Source organism: Garra rufa, chromosome 11 (assembly GCF_049309525.1).
Source record: "Garra rufa chromosome 11, GarRuf1.0, whole genome shotgun sequence".
NCBI classification, from domain to species: domain Eukaryota; kingdom Metazoa; phylum Chordata; class Actinopteri; order Cypriniformes; family Cyprinidae; genus Garra; species Garra rufa.
The window spans coordinates 13,611,395-13,633,082 of NC_133371.1; the positions used below are offsets into that span (position 1 = coordinate 13,611,395).

At 36.5% G+C, this 21,688-nt stretch overlaps 1 protein-coding gene across 1 annotated transcript; it reads left to right on the forward strand.

Moving 5' to 3' along the window:
* The first annotated feature begins 227 nt into the window (after nt 1–227).
* p2ry1 (purinergic receptor P2Y1) lies at nt 228–21,146 on the forward strand. The gene is given in 3 exon segments (XM_073850678.1): nt 228–342; nt 19,389–20,394; nt 20,397–21,146. Coding segments are annotated over 2 exon segments (1,065 nt in total). The 5' UTR covers nt 228–342; nt 19,389–19,415; the 3' UTR covers nt 20,483–21,146.
* Nucleotides 21,147–21,688: the final 542 nt, after the last annotated feature.

A 21,688-nucleotide genomic window follows, 5' to 3' on the forward strand; every position in this document is an offset into this window, starting at 1 on the left:
TTTAAAAATTGTCATGTTGGAAGTGCGTTTGATAAATTCTGTATTTGAACTTCCATTTTTGCAGTAGCTCTAGAATCTCTGTTGAAGAGTAATTAGCTGGTGAAGTAGATTTACTTATCATAGAATTAATGAAAGTTATCATGTGCATTGTTCGAAGCTTACGTCATAACAAATGTCAGTAGACTGGGATGAGTGTATGCAAAGTCCACAGTCTACACACCAGATACCAACAAGGGACTAAACAGGAAGCGACTTAAACAAAAGAGGAAGGAAAGCGACTTAAAGCAAGAGGAAAACCCCTGATAAACTGCTGCACATCCCACTTTAATTTTGATCCGCAAGGTGAGTGAGTTTTAGTGGTGTAGGCGTCTCACTGTCGCAAGAAAGTGTTTGTGAGGAGATTTTGGGTCAGCAATAAAATAAGCTCTCCACAGTGAGCTGCTTCTCAACAGACAGAAAAATAAAAAGATGAAGTAAAATATATTCATACAGGTTGTCGTGGAGGATAAATCAATTCTCTGGGCTTCAAGAGAGAGAGATATAGCCACAATGAAGCCCATTAGGAAACACACTATGCAACTCAGCATTTTACCCTGCACTGCTTAGAGTAAAAGCTTTAATGTACACCATTAAGTTGGTTTGGTGCCACACTTTCTCATCTGCTGTCAGACTGCTGCGATCAGACGATCATCAAGCACACATTTTGTACAGAGTTTGTCTTCCACTCGCTGAGGTTTTGATTTAATGTAGATAATTATCCATTAATGAAGGAAAGAATCATACATTTGTTAATGTTTACCAACTTACTTTATAGTACTTTTTCTAAATAAATGGTGGATGGCAACATGTTTTGATATTGGCTAAATCATAATGCACCACAAATGAAACTTAAGACCTTTTTACAATACATTTGTGTGTCGTATGAGTGTAATATAGAACTATTGAGCATATACCACATTATATTAGGATCTGGGGTCTCTAAGTATAAAAATGTCATAATTGGTAACTAAACAACCTTAATTGCCATATTTGTTTTCATCCATTGCTTTGCTTTACCTTATTTTTTTATTTAACTGCAAAACAACTAGTTGTGTAATAAAGGAAGATCAGAAGAGAGGCTACATCACAAACAACAAAGAAACAATATCTTCCCACATAGCAATTTTTCTCTGGCCCAGCTCTGGCCCACACAACCAGCTTTTGCTTGGCCCACATACCGCAATGAATTACGGTCCTAGTGTGGACCAGGTCTGGATTCCAGACAAGGGCCATACATGGGCCATAACTGGCCCAAGTCTCAGCCAAGTTAATTAACTATAACTGGCCCTGAATTGGGCCAGATCAAAATGCAACATTTGAACCAAAACACAACCTTAAGTAAACCATATCAACACCAGTGTTTAACCAGAAAGCCCAAAACTGAGCCACACCTAAGCCTGATCTACAGGTGAACTAAACCTGGCAGCCAAAATATGGGCCATAAAAAAGCCATGAGAGATCCATATCTCTGCCACCTGTGTGACCATAGCTGGCCCTATTCTGGTCCTTTATTCTGGACCAGATGGGTTCCACATGTCAGCCATAACCTCCTAGATAAATAATCACAACAAAGACAGTATTCTTAACAAATATTTAATAATGTTAACAAAGCATTGACACCTGACATTTTAAAGTTGTTCAAACAACTCATCTCTGAAATACCACTCCCCTGTCAGTTCTGCAATAAAAATGAAATAAGTAGAAGTTCTGTGCCATATTTTAGTTCATGAGGTTTTATTTAAAAATGTAACACTTGATCATCCATGTTTCTGATCATGAAATTTCATGCTTTGTCTAAAGCTTGACTGTCCATGTTTCTGGTTTGACATACACTTGAACATCCATGTTTCTACTCATAGAGTTTCACTTCACGTAACTCTTGAGCGTCCAGGTTTATGGTCAGGAAGTAGCACTCTTCAAATGACTCTGAAACATTCATGATTCTGTTAATGAACAAGTTACACTCTGAACAGAGCCTTGGAACATTCATTCCTAAATTCTGTTCACCAGTCGTACTCTCCTCACACACTGTAATCTTCATCCTCTCTTTTCGGCCACCATCTCTGTCTGGGGCCAGATATAGCCATCTTTTAATGATGGCATGAATTTATTTTTCTTTGGCCTCAGATGCCAAACAGTTGCACCTCACAGCCGCTGAAAACACAAGCACACATGGTGTATAATTAGCTTTTGCATCAGGTAACAGGTAACATGGCTATTGGATAAAATACAATATTACCACAAAAACTGAACCAATGACCTTTAAACAAACATTCTGTATTGTCTTTTACCATCTACCCATCTTCCAGTTTTAATTATCGTTTTACTTCCCCCAGCCCTTCATCGTTTATATTGTCTGAAATAGCCCAAATTCTGACTGTCTACTATGGTAAAAGATAATTTTACACATTTAAATAAAGAGAGATAGAACAAATTGTGATGACAATCTCCACACCAAAAGCATTTTTGAAAACAGGACAAAAAGACAAAAGGTACAAGACTGTGTACTTAAAGGCTTTAGAAAGAACTGCAATCCCATGAAGCACTGCATAATCAAATTAAAAACGGCAGTGATAGTGTAGTTTTTCCACAAAGAATTGTGGAAAAAAGTGGAATATACATAAAAGTGGAAAAGACGCAACACTTATTTGTACATTACTTGTCACATCCTGATGTCACATGTCTTTATAGAATTTTTATGTGTGTGTGTGTGTGTGTGTGTGTGTGTGTGTGTGTGTGTGTGTGTGTGTATGTGTGTACCTGGTATTCATCACGTTGTGGGGACCAAATGTCCCCACAAGGATAGGAATACCAGTAGATTTTGACCTTGTGGGGACATTTCTCAGGTCCCCATGAGGAAACAGGCTTATAAATCATGCACAATGAGTTTTTTTGATGAAGTAAAAGTGTGCACAATCTCCTGTGAGGGCTAGGTTTAGGTGTAGGGTAGGTGTAGGGCAATAGAAAATACAGTTTGTACAGTATGAAAACCATTACGCCTATGGAATGTCCCCATAAAACATGTAAACCCAACATGTGTGTGTGTGTGTGTGTGTGTGTGTGTGTGTGTGTGTGTGTGTGTGTGTGTGTGTGTGTGTGTGTGTGAGCATGCACAGATTGCAAAAATTACTGGCAATGTGAATTAACCATAAACAGATGATCCTGAGGCTAATCCCGTGACACACTATCAGTGCATTCTGAAAAGGGCTAAACAATATACTCACAACTTTGGTAACTGGATGTTTGCTGGATGTCCCAGGTGTAGTGTGGCTCATGGAGCCTTGAAGGTTCAGAGTGCCCTGGATATCCCTACGTTTGTGGGGTGGTCTTCTGACCTCGACGTTGGCATGCCTTAAAAGGGCCTCAGTGCTTGATTTACTTGATGTACAGCTCTCAGAGAGAACATGCCAGGCATACCTCCTGCAACATACAAAATATCTTAGTCCTTTAACAGCTGTAAAAAAATGCACTGTAATTTAAAAAAAGCTGACACTTCTTACTTGTTTTTTTTTTTACTTTGTTTCTTAAATGCCTTCCATCTCATCATTAGGGATGTCAGGAGTACTGTGGCAGAGTTTAGGGTCTAATTTGTTGTGCTGTCTAGGAATATTTGGAGCATCAGGTATGGAATACATTCTGCTTAAAAGTACAACATTTCTTGGTCATTTATCTGCTGTGATAAAATACATTATTATTTTAAAAAGCAGAAGCTTCTTACCCTTCTCTTAAATTTTGGTTAATGCAGGCGTTCTTCTGTCTTATTATTATCAGCATCATCATCATCATCATCTTCTCCAGGGAAAATAATGTTCTTGGATCTAACACATTTACCAATTTCAAGATATACATTTATTTGTAAATGTGGTGCAAAACATTAATATAAACAAACAATCAAACCAAACCACTACTTTCTTTTTCTTTGAAATTGGTGAGTTCCTTCCAACAGTCTGATCAATATCTGTGTGATCAACAGCTAGAGGTAGTTTACGTCTAGCTTCCTTGTAGTCATCCTGAAAAGAAGCATAACAAAAAGAAGAAATTTAAAAAGTAAAACAGTGATTTTAAATATTACTATTAATTTCACTTTGAAAGACGTGGTGGCAAAACATAACTCACAAGATGTGAAAATAATTCTGGCCTTATGGGGCTATGAAGCAGACAAAATATCTATAACTATTATTTTTTTCAACATTTTATATAAGTTAAATAAAATGTTAGTCATGTTGTAATTTAAAATGTGCACATTATTGATTATGTTTAAACATACAACAAATTAAATTACTTTTTGTTTGCATATTCTAAACATAAAACTTGAAATGATTTGGGTGTCATTCCAGGCACTTTTGAACAGCAATAATAACTGGTTATTGTGATAATTTTGGTCACTATAAAGGTGATACCAATTTTTCCACAACAATTAATCTCTTGTAACATTTGGAGTGTATTGACAATGATTATTGATGTCCATTTATAAATAGTTTAGTTTAATTCAAATAAATTACATTCAAGGTGAAGTATGCCATAACAATTTATTAGAACCCTAATCATCCGTCAAAGACGATTAAATTTAAGTGACATAAGAAAAATACTGACTTTTTCAGGAGTAACGTTAGCGATCGTTTATTGTATTTACAACATGTAGATTATATGGGATTTTTTTTTGTGCCAATAACAATGAACGTAACTTTATAAAACTGAACGTAACTTTCCAAGAAACGATCAAAAATATGCCACTGCAAAAGAAGAAAAACACAATGAAAATGAAAAAATGAACTCAGTCGCACAAATTTAACATGCTCTTCAAATATGCTTCATTCTTTGTTAATGATTTTCAAAGAATCGTTTTCGCAAATCATGGATTGTGAATGCGTTGCTTCAGCTTTCGCTTACGCTTCGCAAATTTTCGTTTGCTGTTTTGGCACAAACCTCTCGTGGGGGCGGGCTTAACAGCGATCTACTCTGATTGGCTAATGAGCTTTTGATGGACAGTTGCTCTCTGACCTGGATGCACAGACGGTGACGTCCGTGGCGCGCATATTGGAAAGTTGCTGCGGTGTGCAATACGTCGTGCTTTGTTTATATTAAGTATTAATGTTATTAGTATTTCACCTACGGTCGTCTCTTAGTTTCTAAAGATGAGCTCCCAGGAGAGACACGGAGCGGCATCATCTTCCACTACAGCTTGTCCCTCAGGGCAGCTTGAAGGGACGATCTAAAACGCTTAACGTGGCTTACGTACGTAAAAAACGACCAGGAATCCCCAAATTTTTGTCAAACCACTTGTAACAAACACTAACTACTATCAAAAGAATGAGCCCTTATTCCACAGATAAAGTGAATAAAATCACGTTAAGCGTTTTCTCCCCCGTAGAAGCCCATTATAAGAAAACAGTTTAACGTGGTTTAATTGACCTCAACAGAGACCAGGGAAGAGCAAACTTCTGTCAAATGTTACTGATAATAAATGCTTACTGCTGTCAAAAGAACGAGCTCTTATTCAGCATAAAGTGATCGCCTCCCATAGAAGTTCATTAGTATTTAGGATTTAAGATAATATCGATAGAACGTGAACGCATCAATTAATTATTAAATCCGAAGCAAAATGTAAGAAGAATATAGTAAACTTGCAACGATACACTTACCAACTCTGCTGGCTTTTTCCCCGCTTTGGTTTCAGAAGTCTGTGCAAGACTGCAGCGTCCGTCCGCTTTTTTGAAAATACAAATGGTTCCGGGAGTATTTGTGTTCACTTTTCGTCATTGGAGATTTGTTAATTAAAGCGTTATAGGTCATAAATCATAACAACCAGCTACAACGTGAATCACAACATTTACAACATTCGATCTGAAATAAAATAAATTAAAAAATTTGTCAAAAAGACAAAAATACGAGACTGTGTGTTACAGCCAAGTGGGTAAATAAAACTACAATCCCATTAAGCACTGATGGGCTCTGATAGGCTAATTTCGCATTTCCGGGTTTTTGAAATCCTGAATGGTGCACGCTGGGTAAAAGTTTTTCCAGTAAACAAACAAACAAACGAAAAAACAATACATTAAATTTTAATGTATAAAAACCATAAAGCCATTAGTATTATTACTGTTGCACATTTCATAGTTTTTGACTGTGATTAAATAGCCAGGGTTAGCTCTAATTTTGAATGCAGGATTTATTCTCATCATAGAAATGTTAATAAATTATGAAAAGTAAAGTCTACTGGTGTACTTTCATGGCATAAAAAAAACGTATGAACTGAAATCAAACAATTACAGTTGATTTTCATAATTTAAATAATTAAATCTTTATTGTTGCCTGGATTAACTTCAAGGCATTAAACCCAGAATGCAAACATGAAGATGGAAACTTCTTTGTGTATTAAAACATTGGGATTTTATTTAAAAATATTTGAAATGTGGGTAAAGATTGGCCATACTTATGTGGGCCACATCTATATTTGACATCTGGGCCAAATACTAGGCATTTGACATCTGGCCCAGGTCTTGTGTGCCGTCTTAAAACCGGTACCACCTCTGCCAAACTCGGGCCATGTTTGGCCCACCTACTGTATGCCAGTGCCGGATAAATGCCAGCTGTGCCAGATGCATGCCAAATCTGGGCCAAATTTGTTTGCTGACTGGGTTGTGGGTAACTGTTCAAATATAAAGACATATGCAGTACGTCTATTCAAATTTGGCTGTTGTCCAATGCAAACAACGTAACACACAACTTATATTATGTTTCTTGTAACATTCTAGGGTTTCTTTCTTCTCATATATTACGAAATTTCAAATGCATGTCTATGTATTTATTTATTGGGTAGTAGCCTGGTATGTAATATGCTGGATAATGCATAAAATAAAAAAAATAAACCCAGAGAGGTGATAAGGATCTTGTGTCAGCCTGCCAGGGTTTATTTTGCAGTAATGGCTGGCTGGTTATACTTTATTCCTTACATAACCATGTGTGACAAACAATGCACATTAAGACCTAGTATTGCTTTGTAAATGTAGTAGGGTAATAGCGCCATCGCTCAAACTGAGCTATAGTAAACTCTTTATACAGTATATTGTATATTGAATCTGTAAAGAATATATCACAGCATTTATTGAAAACATGAAAATGTGCAATACATTTAAAGACTTCTCTGTATATGTATAAATGTTAGCAGATCCTTTTGCTTTCATACCCTGTGGTTCGGTGACAGGAGAAGAGGGCAGGTGAGCAGAAAGATGAACAGAGTAAGAAGACATTAGGATCAATAATGTCAGTTTTGACAAATATCTAAAGCAACACAATAGGAAGAGAGGGTGCAGAAGCGAGGGATGGATGAGCTGTGCTCATGCTGCATGAAAAGATCAATATATATGTAATCTTTCAGTGGCATTACCATATTAGACACAGTTAACACAATAATGCTACATAATATAAGAAAACCACGATGCTGATGACAGAAGCACAAATTTCCGGCTGTTCTTGCTCTGAGAATGCAGTTGAATTGGACAGGCCGACCACAGCTAATAGACTTCCATTCTGTGGGCTGTTGCTTTATGTATGTGTTCAGAAAAGTCACTGCCAGGTTCCTGTAATAGGTTGCGTTAGTAATTATCTCAAGAGATTCAGTCAACTCATGAAAAATGGATGGAGATATATATTTATATACCTCCACCTAAACAACATAATTTTCACAGTTCAGTCTTTACAGATTCCCAGATTAGCTGAGCACTGAACTGTGAAGTTAAAAAAAACTGAAAACCATTGAATTTTTCCTGTATTTATTATTATACTTCATTGGGGCTGGATTTATGAAATTAATGTGATTTAGATAGAAAGTCTATGCTATTTTTAATGTAAATCTAATCAAACCCTTCTAAAGAACTCTGGATTGCATGATTTCAACAAATTTTTTCATAGTTTCCGTTATCAGATTATGATGCATCTATAGCACAGATATCATCAGTAAGTACCGATTTTAGATTTGTGGGTGTGTAGCGCAAGAAAAAAAAAATCTGTTTACTTCCACCAAAATAGCAAGTAAATATTAAATGAAAGAAGTCCAATCAGTGAGCTAATGCCCTTTGGCTTATGTAAGCATTTGTAAGGGGTTTTTTCTCATACTGTCAAACACAGGGGAAACAGGTGCAGCTTGTTTTCTTGCCTCTTTCACTCTCTCTCTATCTGCCAGATCCCGTCTCTACACAGCTGGGATCTGGGATTTATATGTGTACACATGTGCATGTGAAACTCACACTCACTCACACACACTTTCACAGCACACAAGCTACTTCAATGTACCAATTTTGTTGCACAGCAGGGTATATGCATGACCTGTAACCATCAAGAGGAGAAAATACTGTTAGCCACTATGGAGGACCAAACCAGCAGAAATGAAAAAAATAATAATAATAGAATAATAGGGGGGAAAAATAAAGGATTACATAAAAACAAATGTAATAGATTTGTAATTAACTGTTAGTTGACTCCATAAGATACACACACATATATATATATATATTAATAGATGGCTTTTAAAGACACTCTGTTGATATTTTGTTTATGTATTTACACACTTGTGCCGTCAAACTGTTGTATAAATGCAATATCACATTCGTAGACGTGAGATATGGCTGTATATCGGCACTGCTTGGATTACCTGTATCTGATAACAGCATTCATTCTTCATATTCACGATAAAACATGAGTTTGAATGTCCACTCAGGAAAGCATTATCTTTGTCGTAATGTTAACATCCTTTCATATGTTAAGGGTGATTTCTGAAGACAGCGCTGCTCAGTGCATTTGTTAGCTGCGTCAAGCTGTTGTTGAAACTGAAAATTACTTCCGTTTCTAAGCGTGTTTATTTTTCAGTCTAAAAGTTACTAACTGCTGACTATTAAAAACAGTCTCTTTTCACCATCTAATGGCGGAACAATGTAATTAAAAACCACCATCACGAACACAAACACTGTTTCTCAATATGAAAACACTTTTAAATGCTACTATTTTTATATAAAATATAATTTATTGAATAATAATATTTAATAAACAACAACAGCCATCATAAAAGTTGCTGGGCAATTCAGTCAAATGTACACAGGCAGTGCTCTGATATACAGCATTGAATTTACATAAACAGTATGAGATTTTGCCAAAATGATTTACTCTGGAACAAATAATAGTTTAATGAGACCAAAGACTACCCGTTAGATTTCCCATAAACAAATTATATCTTATGTTTAACCACTATAGAGACATCAGAGCCAGCAGTAAATTTCAGAAGATCTGGCCAAGGTGAGACTGCTCTCAGGCGAATTCATGAGCGCTGAATGGTCGCTGATGCCCTGGAGCTCACATGTCCGACAAAGTTGACACAAATTTTCAAATAGACGTTATCTTTATTAACAAACTGCATATTTGAACTATAAACAAGAACATTCTCGTCTGAAAACCTCTTAAAACAACATTCCGTGACACAAAAACAGCATTATTTATAAAATTAGAGTGGATTTGGGTTTCCACTATGACACTCGCTGTAAGAAGTACCGCAAGCAGAATGATATAATTACAAACTGTGAAATAGCTGTTGGAGTTCTGATATCACTCTAATATCACACTGTTATAAGCCAATCAGATTCAAGAACCAGATAGAACTGTTATGTGTGTGTGTGTGTGTGTGTGTGTGTGTGTGTGTGTGTGTATATATATATATATATATATAAATGCAGCTTATGGAGTATATACTATGTGTGTGTGTGTGTGTGTGTGTGTGTGTGTGTGTGTGTGTGTGTGTTTTATTATTATTTTTTTTTATCTTAATAAGGTTGCAATTGTATTATTACTATTATATTATTAATAATAATATTTTATTTATTTATTTATTTTTATCCCCGTAGATTATACTTTCTTCGATTGCATAAATATGTACCACTAAACACTGCTTATTTAAGGTCAAGAATTATGCTGCATTTTTCAGGTATTGTGAGTAGGTCATGATTTTCAAGTGTGTATTCATCTGTGTGTGTGTGTGTGTGGCTGCTAGACCTGAGTCAAGAATCCATTTAGCCAACTCGTTTTAGCAGAAAATGGGAAAATTAACTCTAAAGTTCTTCATCCTGGCACTTACCATTTTCATTTCTGTTGCCTGTTTTTGATTGTGCATGTAGTGTATTTTAGCGTTTTCAGCTTTGAGTGTGTGTAGAAATAGACAATTTGTGTCTAAACACTGTTCCCTCAGATTCTTGTTACTAATAGTGAAACCTTTGTCTGGTTTTCTCACAGTTCTCTTTAGTGCTCTTTAGCCTTGACTGCAGACTAAACACATAGAAAATGAAAACAATCAGATTTTCCTGTAATTCATGGCAAGTTTACAGTGGTGTTTTCACAGAGCTGATAAATGCCTCTTACATGGAAACGTCTGCTGCTCATAACAATACTGAATCTCTGATTGTTATTACATATTTGTGACTTTCAAAGAACGTGGAACAAAAATAGACATCAAAAAGTCACATTAAAAAAGATCAGATGAAGGACACATTAAATGAAGGGAAAATATGTCACTGTCATATATTGTGGAAAACTTTGTGCCCTTATTTCTAAACTGAGCTTTCTGCATCATGTACGTTCAAAAATGATGAATGAGATTTCAACATGATAGGAAAGGTCTTCTATAGTGCAAAACATTTTGCTTTCTATAACCGTATCCATGAAGTATGTCACCCGCACATGAGCCAAATCTAGCCAGGCTTTTTAGTGATATCCCCATTTGAAAAAAAAAAAAAAAAAAAGATTTTGGGTCCCTGTTAGTATGTTGTCATGTTCGCAGACAAGTTTATTCATATATAGCTTTGCTTTGTCTGATCCTTAGTCTGCACATTACTGCAGGTTTGTTTAGTTATGCGTTTACAATCACATGCGCTGCTCCAGAAACTATAACTTGCACAATATCATCAGGTTGTAAAACCTGTTTCGATGGCCCGGACATGCAGCCTCTGCTCGACATTTAGTTTTCTAAGTGAAGCATGTCTGTCAGTCTGAGATCGTCTGTGCAGTAGACATATTGTGAGCACATGAAGAACCGAAACAAGAAGCGATTACAGCGTTTACTCCCGCTCATTATCCGCCCCTCCTTCCCCCTGACAAACAAAACAGTAGCGCCGAATCTCCTCTAACTGGCGCGCGCTCACGGTTCATTACAGTGAGTCGAATCGCTTCGGTGGTTCGTTTAAATAATTCTTTGTGGGGAACACATTTTTTATTATAGCTTCTTCCTATGGCTTCCTATTAAGTAAACAAACATGTTTTTACTTTAATAGCCTATTAATATTTTTTAAATATCTCATTGCTTACGTTAATTTATGGTGTGAATTCAGGGTAATTAGGACACTTTTGTTATTGAAATGATTATGAAGAATGTCCCAATTATAACCCTATTGTATTATTTAGTGGAGGTTTATTCCATTTGATGTTGCACCCTCAATTAGACTACTAAATAGTGCTTCCCATTTGTTTCTAAAAATGGCTCGACTTCTTTAGCGTTTCACTCCTCACACAGTGATTCACTCGCACCTTGTGAATAGGTTCATATGAATCATTTAAGAAGAGTCGGATCATACAAAGTGATTCGATCGTTAGTTCGTGCTGAGACTGTTTGGCTCGCAGCTCAGTGAGTGTCACGCGTCCGCCGGTGTCGGTGTAAGAGAGAGTCGCTCTTTTCCCGGACTGTTAGTAGTGAACTAGACATTCCTGTGGCGGGAAATCAGGTTCTCACATCCATGTTGCTGTCTGTTCGGGTAAATGCGCTCGAGGAATGCGGACTGAACGAGCGTCTCGCTGGTGAGTGAGATCGACTTTTGCTCTTTCGCTCCAAGGAGTTGGTGATTTCGCAATTCATTTTTTTTTTTGCGTTGAAATCGCTGCTCGGGGGACAGATGACTTGCTGTTATATTGTTTTCATTTGCATGTACCTAATTTAAGTTAAATACGCGCGATGGTTATTATAAACTTAACCTTCTGCGTCTGTTCCAGAGGACGTCACTTTTTTCCCCCAGTGTTTTTTAAGGTTTTTGTCATTTGGTGCCACCCAAATTGCAGGATTACTGTATTAGATGCTGCTAAATTATACGCATAAATCTTTAAATCTTTTGAAATGAAGATGTCAGTACACGAAACAGAAAACATATTTCTGTAATGCACACGTCAGAGCATAATTATATTTTAAACAAACAAATGGTTATAAATGATGTGAGTAATATATGCAAATCTTAAAATCAAGTTAGATTATCAAGTCAGAACTTCACCTTGATTGTCTCCATGCTTTATTTCAAAATTGTTATTGGTGTGGCGCTGTGACACACTACTCATGGTCACTGCATCATCATTGTAGCCTTGATCACGGACATTACTCCTGGCGCTGTAGTAATTGCACATATAATCCATATAATAATTGTTTGCAGAGATATATTTATTATGTTTATTCATTTGCTATTATTTCTTCAAACTGTGTTTCATTTTTGAAGTCAAGTCTTTATCTGTTTCTGATTAAATTCAAAGTCCATACTAAATACTAGCAATTGGCATATATTTAGAAAATGTATTGAATTTAGTTAGAAAACCAAGCCAAACATTAATTTATATTTTATTAAAACATTTTGTTAAAACTTTCCTATAATCCGTGATTATCTTGATGCTGTAAAGGATATTGGAAATAACAATTAAAAGTGATTAAACATATTATGTATAATAATCTTTGGCTGCAATTGGAATAGAAATAAAGCTTTTCTCTGGGGTATATTTGTCTGAACAGGTTAATAATAAAGGCATATAGGTTATATCATTATAACAGCTTTATAAATAAACAGCGTTACAAACAGAGTTATTTTTTTCAGTAACAAGTAATCAAACAGATTACTGTTTTCCCCGATACAGCACCGTTACCGTTACTGACAATAAAATGCAGCGCTACTATAATTTATTATAATATTATAAATGTATTTTTCAGTTAATCTGAAATGGATGTGCAGCGCACATGTATTTAACAAACCGTAAACCTTAGTGTGAAGCCACACGACTATCACTTTGTCTCACACACGCAAAGAAAGATACAGAGTGAGAGAGTCTTACATACTATGCAGAATTGACGCGTTACACAAACAATATTCTTTGTTGTATTTTCCTGTCAAAATAATGGAGTTCTATTGGAATTATTCAGCTTTTAAGAACTGCTGGTTTCTCCGGTAGCAGGCAATCTCATTGGCTGGCACTCACCAATTATCCCTCCTGTTTTGATTTCAGCATATCTGTTCGAGCGAACGCAGACAACGTGATTAATATTCATGTACCCAGCATCTCATTTATCCTTAGTGCATTTTATATTGTTATTAGTAGTAGAATTTGCAGTAGTTTTGTTATCTTATCAGTATTATTTTTAGTTTTTCCCATTTTTATAGAAACACTAAATGACAAACAATGTCTTAAGCACCACCACATGGTTATTGTAACGACTAAAGTTCTAATTACTACAGTTTAATACTAAATTATCATGATATCATATTATAACATATCATGACGCTTGACTGAATGATGGTAAGTGTACTTTCATTAAAAAAAAATGTGCCATTAAGCTTTATATATAGATATATATCGGCCGTGATGCTGTAGGTATTCACAGAGTGCCGATATACAGCCATATCTCAAGTCTACGAGTGTGATATTGCGTTTATACAACAGTTCAACGGCACAAGTGTGTAAATACATAAACAAAATAACAACGAGAAGCCCTCTTTTGTGCGAGCTACTTCCTTCCGCCACGGATTCAAATAAAAGTTTTGACGATTGATCAGCTGAGCATAAGCTCCGTTACTAATTCCAAAACGTCACTTTAGAACTGGCAACGAAGGAATGTTGAGTTGCTTCATTGAAAGCCTATTGTATTACTGTATTAAAAACTCACTGTATCACAGAGGTGTCAAGTAACGAAGTACAAATACTTCGTTACCTTACTTAAGTAGAAGTTTTGGGTATCTATACTTTACTGGAGTAATTATTTTTCAGCCGACTTTTTACTTCTACTCCTTACATTTTCAAGCAATTATCTGTACTTTCTACTCCTTACATTTTAAAAATAGATTCGTTACTCCTATTTCTTTTCGGCTCAATTGTGTTCATTCATGTCATCGTTCAAAAAAGAAAAAAACTATCCAGATAAATTGCGCCATAAACATGAATTTGTGAATTTGGTTGTGGTTGGATGAGAAGTATAAATATATCCCATTCCGACACCCTATTGGTTTGTACGCGATCCATCACACCTGCACGTGACACAAATCACGTCACACTCCAGTAGGGATGTACTGGCCATCGGGGAGAACCGGGACATTCCCGGTGGGCCGGTGGAGTAGTGGGCCGATCTCCGTAGCGAGGCAGACCTCCCCCATATTAGGCGCTGTTTTAAATGACATTCGAAACTGCAAATAGCCCAAAAGTGTGAAGCGGCGGGATAAGTCACCCGCACAGCGCTGACGAACATACGCTGCGCTTCCACCGCGATGCAAAGTGATAAACAGCACAAGTTGCTTGACGCATTCAGATTTAACACAGAGTTGTGTTAGGCAGTTGTGTGATATGAGAACATTAAAGGTTCTGTAGGTTCTGCTGGGCTGCTGAAAACAGCTGCATGATGAGGTAAAGTAATAAACGCCAATACATAATTACTGTCATTGTTATTACAAATGTTATAGTTTATTATTATGAATTATAAAAAAAAAACATATAACTATTGTAATGTTTTCTTGTGACGATATCTTACTAATACTAGTCAGTTAATATCTGGATTTTAAGCAAAAATTTCTTTCTTTATAAATGTTAAATTGTAATTCATTTTAATTGGAGAAAAATGTTAATTCCGTAAGAGCCTGATTAAGGATAAATATCAGTGCCTTATATAAATAAGGTGTTTACTACACATATTAAAGTTCTTAAAGGGACAGTTCACCCAAAAATAAAAATTGTCATTATATACAACATCATGTAATTTTAATCCTGTATGAACTTCTTCATTCTTCTGTGGAACATAAAGGAAGATACTCTGAGAAATTCAAAAATGTTGTCTTCAGAGTAGAAATCAAGGGTAAATGAATATCTTTGGTTACATTCTACAAAATGTCTTTTGTGTTCTACAAAAGTAAGTAATTTTTACAGAATTTATTAGCAATAAATGTCCTGCATTCTAGCTCAAAATCAGTGCTTTACTGCATGCATTTCTATGTGATAAAAATGCATTATTCATTTGTTGCATTTGAATTTAGTATCTATCATTATTTGATTCTATCCTGTTTTATTCATACATTTATCTACTTCAATTAACCCAAACAAAACTCACGGGGGAACTTGTGGGCTGGATTTGTCCAAGGCCAAATTTTAACCCCAGTCCAGCCCTGCACTCCAGCAAGGATATAGCCAGTGTCCAGGTCGTTACGTAGTACACATTTATGGTTCTTTAATGTATTTGCATTGTAATAAAATTTATTTATTTTCATTGGGCATATATGCGGCTGAAACAGGTAGCCTAGTGCATCCCAAATTTTTCAACATTAACATTTTAATATAACATAGTCACTATGGCCTTTAGAAATGTTTTTGGGGAGGTGGGGTAGTGCACAATAGGCCCCTGTGGCGCGGCCCAATCTTTTGTCCTTAATGGCATTTTTTTCCCTTACATTACTTTTACTTTTTTTACTTTAAGTAGTTTTGAAACCAGTACTTTTATACATTTACTTGAGTAAAAAGCTTGAGTTGATACTTCAACTTCTACAGAAGTCTCTTTAAATCCTAGTATCTATACTTCTACTTGAGTAATGAATGTGAATACTTTTGACACCACTGCTGTATCATGTCTGAGTATTATGAGAGAGATGGACTGATCGAGTGATTAATGTACCTGCATCTGATAGAGCATTCATTATTTATATTCACAATGATATATCATTAGTTTAAAGGTTTACTGAAGAACATATTAATATCCGTTCATCTGTTAAAGGTGATTTTGCTGCTCAGTTCATTTATTCACTGTGTCAAGCTGTTGTTGAAGCTAAAAATAACTTCCTCTAAACTTTTCCGTTTAAAAGTCCCAAAGTCACTTTTGACCGCTCACTCATAAAATGGTCTCTTGTCGCCATCTAAAGGCGGAACGATGTATCTAAAAACACCATCACGAATACACGCATGTTTCTCAATACTAAACACTATTATTAAATAAATTATTAAATATATAGTTTATATACATTTTTATTTATTGAGTAATAATATTTAATAAACAACAACAACAAAAACAGGCATCAAAAAGTTGCTAGGCAATTCAGTCAAGAGTAATGACAGCGTTCTGATATACAGCATTGAATTTACATAAACATGCTACATAATCTTCTTCTCTGGAACAAATAATAGATTAATGAGACCAAAAACTGCCCATTAAATTTACCCAAAACGAATTACATGTCATGTGTACACTACAGACACATCAGAGCCAGCGGTAGGGTTGTGACGATGAGGAAATTTCCCCACCGGTTAATTGACATGTGACAACACCGGTAATACCGGTATCACCGTGGGGGTGGGGCTTTCCTAGGAACGAAGACGAGAGCATGCACTATAATTAAAAACTATGCTACAATGCGTCATATTTCATTTATCACGTGAGGAGAACGAGAGGAGTCGAATTTACAGAAAGAGAATGGCGGACGATTTAGTGTCAAAACGCAATGCAAAAGCGCCTGTTTGGCAATATTTTGGGTTCAAAGTTTTTTTTGTAGTTTCGTTGTCGTCCATTCAAACAATTGACGCCGAATTGCCAATACCGGCAAAACTGAAAGTGAAAGCATAATACGCACGCATTTATAAGCTATTTAAAAGCAGAAAAAAGAGCTCTTTATTGCCAAACAGGCGTTTTGCATTGCTTTTTGACACTAAATCATCCGCCATTCTCTTTCTGTAAATTCGACTCCTCTCGTTCTCCTCACGTAATAAAAAAATGAAATATGACGCATTGTAGCTATGTTCAGTTTTTAATTATAGTGCATGCTCTCGTCTTAAGTAAATTATTTATAATTATATTTTCCATTTAATTCAAATAAATATTTAATAAAAAAACGAATAGGCATACTTTAAAAAAAAAAAATGTGGGGACGGTGTCACGGTGGAAAAGTGATGTCACCGGTGTTGCGTCTTAAAACCGGTAACACCGTCAACACCGTCTATCGTGGCAAGCCTAGCCAGCGGTAAATTCCAGAAGATCTGGCCGTGGTGAGACCGCTCTCGAGCGGATTGATGAGTGCAGAACGCCCCCTGACGATATGATCTCACACATCCGAAAACGGATGAAGCAAATTTTCAAATAGATCTTTATTACCTGACTGCATATTTGAACTATAAACAAGTACATTCTCGCCTGAAAACCTCTTAAAACTACATTTCGTGACACAAAAAGAGTAATATTTAAAAAATTATACATGATTTGGGCATCCTCCATGACACTCGGAAAAACAACCAGACCCGGCTAGAACAAGCGGAGTGATACAAAATTGTGAAAGGGCGTTCCTGTAGCTATACCAGTACAATATCTCACAGTTCTCAAACAATCAGATTTGAAAACCAGAACAAACTGTTGCATAAATATATATATATATATATATATATATATATATATATATATATATATATATATATACAACAGTTTGTTCTGGTTTTCAAAGAAAAATCAATAATTTTGACCCATACAATGTATTTTTAGCTATTGCAACAAATATACCCCAGCGACTTAAGACTGGTTTTGTGGTCCAGGGTCACATATTTGTAGCAATAGCCAAAAATACATTGTATGGGTCAAAATTATAGATTTTTCTTTTATGTCAAAAATCATTAGGAAATTAAGTAAAGATCATGTTCCATGAAGATTTTTGTAAAATTCCTACTGTAAACCTATCAAAATGTAATTTTGATTAGTAATATGCATTGCTAAGAACTTAATTTGGACAACTTTAAAGGTGATTTTCTCAGTATTTTGATTTTTTGCACCCTTAGATTTCAGATTTTCAAATAGATGTATCTCGGGCCAAATATTGTCCTATCCTAACAAACCATACATCAATTGAAAGCTTATTTATTGAGCTTTCATATGATGTATATATCTCAGTTTGTAAAATTTAACCTTATGACTGGTTTTGTGGTCCAGGGTCACAACACACACACACGCACACACACACAACACACACACACACACACACACACACACACACACACACACACACACACACACACACACACACACACACACACAACACACACACACACACACACACACACACACAGTTGGGTTTACATGTTTTATGGGGACATTCCATAGGCGTAATGGTTTTTATACTGTACAAACCGTATTTTCTATCGCCCTAACCCTACCCTACACCTAAACCTAGCCCTCACAGGAGATTGTGCATACTTTTACTTTATCAAAAAAAACTCATTGTGCATGATTTATAAGCCTGTTTCCTCATGGGGACCTGAGAAATGTCCCCACAAGGTCAAAATCTACTGGTATTCCTATCCTTGTGGGGACATTTGGTCCCCATAACATGATGAATACCAGGTACACACACACACACACACACACACACACACACACACACACACATATATATATCAGATATTTAATATTAGTCTGGTGAGTAAACATTAAGGCCCGGTTTCCCAGACAGGGCTTAGACTAAGCCAGGATTAGACCATAGTTCAATTAGGACATTTAAGTAATTTTTATAAACATGCTTAGAAAAAAACATTACTGGTGTGCATCTTGAGACAAAACAAAGGCACTGATATATTTTAAAATCAATCAGTGCAATTTTATTTCAGTTGAAACAACTCAGACTTACATTTTAGTCTAGGACTAGGTTTAAGCCTTGTCTGCGAAACCGGGCCTAAGAAAATTACTAGCCAATGGCAATTCTGTTGCTAAGATGTCCATAGAGGGTTAATAATATTTTATTGAATTTGATAGTTGTCTCCCACAGCAACATTACAATAGTGTAGATTAGTGTACAATGTTTTATAATAATAATAATTTATTCTATTTAGTGTCCATTTCATCATTTAACATATTTAATATTGGGGACATCCAAGTTATTTGACAAAGTAAATTTTTTTTTTACTTTCCCTGGAAATGAGTTACTTTTATAATAGATGTAACTCAGTTACTATTGTGTGAAGTAACTAGTAACTATAACTAATTACTTTTTCAAAGTAACATGCCCAAGACTGGGCATTATTATTTGACACATCACTGAATCGGTTTCCTCTTCTTTCTGTAGATCGCAGACCTGCTGATCCTTGACAACATGACAGCGGAGTTTAATAACCTGACGTCACTCATAAATAATGTGAGTGAGTTTTCGAACCACACAGCAAGATGCTCATTAACCAAGACCGGTTTTCAGTTTTACTATCTACCCATCGTGTACATTATTGTTTTCCTCACTGGGTTCATCGGAAACAGTTTGGCCATATGGATGTTCGTGTGTCACATGAGGCCGTGGAGCAGCATCTCCGTGTACATGTTCAACCTGGCACTAGCGGATTTTTGTTACGTACTCTCGCTACCTTTTCTCATCTTCTACTACTTTAACAAAACAGACTGGATTTTTGGAGACATCTTATGCAGACTGCAGAGGTTCATTTTTCACGTCAATCTCTACGGAAGCATCCTGTTCCTCACGTGCATCAGCGTGCTAGATACTCCCGGCGTCGTGCATCCGCTAAAATCACTTGGGCGACTGAAAAAGAAAAACGCTGTTCGCACTGTCGCGTTTGTCTGGTTCATAGTTGTGGTCGGCATCTCTCCGATCCTTTACTACTCGCGAACCGGCCCTAAGAAGGGATTAACAACATGCTACGACACCACAACCGAGGATGAACTGCCAGGCTACTTTGTCTATAGCATGTGCATGACAGTGTTCGGCTTCTGCATCCCATTTATCATCATCCTGAGTTGCTATGGCGGCATCGTCAAGGCCCTCATCTACAACGACATGGACAATGCGCCGTTGAGGAAGAAATCGATATACCTGGTCATAATCGTGCTCACTGTGTTCGCTGTCTCCTATCTGCCCTTCCACGTCATGAAGAACCTGAACATGAGGGCACGATTGTACTTCCAGAGCCCGGATATGTGTGCCTTTAATGATCGGGTGTACGCCACCTACCAGGTGACCAGAGGCCTGGCCAGTCTTAATAGTTGTGTGGATCCCGTCCTGTATTTTCTGGCTGGAGACACATTCAGACGTAGGCTGTCCAGAGCCGCCAAAAAGTCCTCCAGAAAGGAGATCACCCTCTGCAGTCCAAGAGCGAGGAGACAGCGCTGAACAGCCTGCCAGAGTACGTCCAGAATGGGGACAAACGTGTCTGAATTTTACACTCCCTCAGACTGATGCTTTATAGATTTAGAGTATTTGAAATCATTGTACTGTACACTGGTCAGTGTTACTCTTGTTGCTTTTAACATTTTCATCTAATGTGATTTTACTGAATGAACTGAATGAACAATCACTAACCTACCGTTTCATGTTATAACAGTCAAATATAACAAGCACTGGTGTTTTAGTTGAGGATGCTTGAACAACGTCTCTGTGATCTGTTATGTTCTCAGTGAATAGTTAAGATGCACTATAGATATTTTCACATAATTAATTGTCTACCTGTATGTTCAAAGCATTTGAGACGTGTTTGTGAATTGATGTATTCTGCTGTTACTGTAAAGATGTGTGACTCAGTGCTGCATAGATCAAAAGAATATCAGCCCATGAATTATGAAGGGACTCTTACAGTCAGGTCCATATATATTTGGACACTGACACACTTTTCATAATTTCGGCTCTGTATGCCACTAGAATAGTTTTAAAATGATCCAATCAAGATGAAATTGAAGTGCAGACTTTAAGCTTTAATTCAAGGGGTTGAACAAAAATATAACATAAAATGCTAAGGAATTACAACCATTTTTATACACAGACCCCCCATTTTCAGGGGCTCAAAAGTAATTGGACAAATAAATATAATCATAAATAAAATGTTCATTTTTAATATTATGTTGAGAATCCTTTGCAGCCAGGCAATGACTGTCTTAAGTCTGTAACTCATGGACATCACCATAGACTGGGTTTCCTCCTTTGTGGTGCTTTGCCAGGCCTTTACTGCAGCTGACTTCAGTTGTTGTTGGTTTGTGGGTCTTTCTGCCTTTAGTTTTATCTTCAGCAAGTGAAATGCATGCTCAATCAGAAGATTGACTTGGCCCATTGCAGAATATTCCACTTTTTTTACCTTTAAAAACTCCTGGGTTGCTTTTGCTGTTTGTTTTAGGTCATCGCCCATGTGTACTATGAAGAGCCGCCCAAACAACTTTGCTCCATTTAACTGAATCTGGGCAGACAGTATATCCCTATACACTTCAGAATTCTTCCGGCTGCTTCTGTCTTCTGTCACATCATCACTAAACACCGGTAACCCAGTGCCACTGGAAGCCATGCATGCTCATGCCATTACACTGCTCCACATGTTCACAGATGATGATGTTGTAGGCTTTGGACCATGAGCTGCTCCAAGCCTTCTCCATACT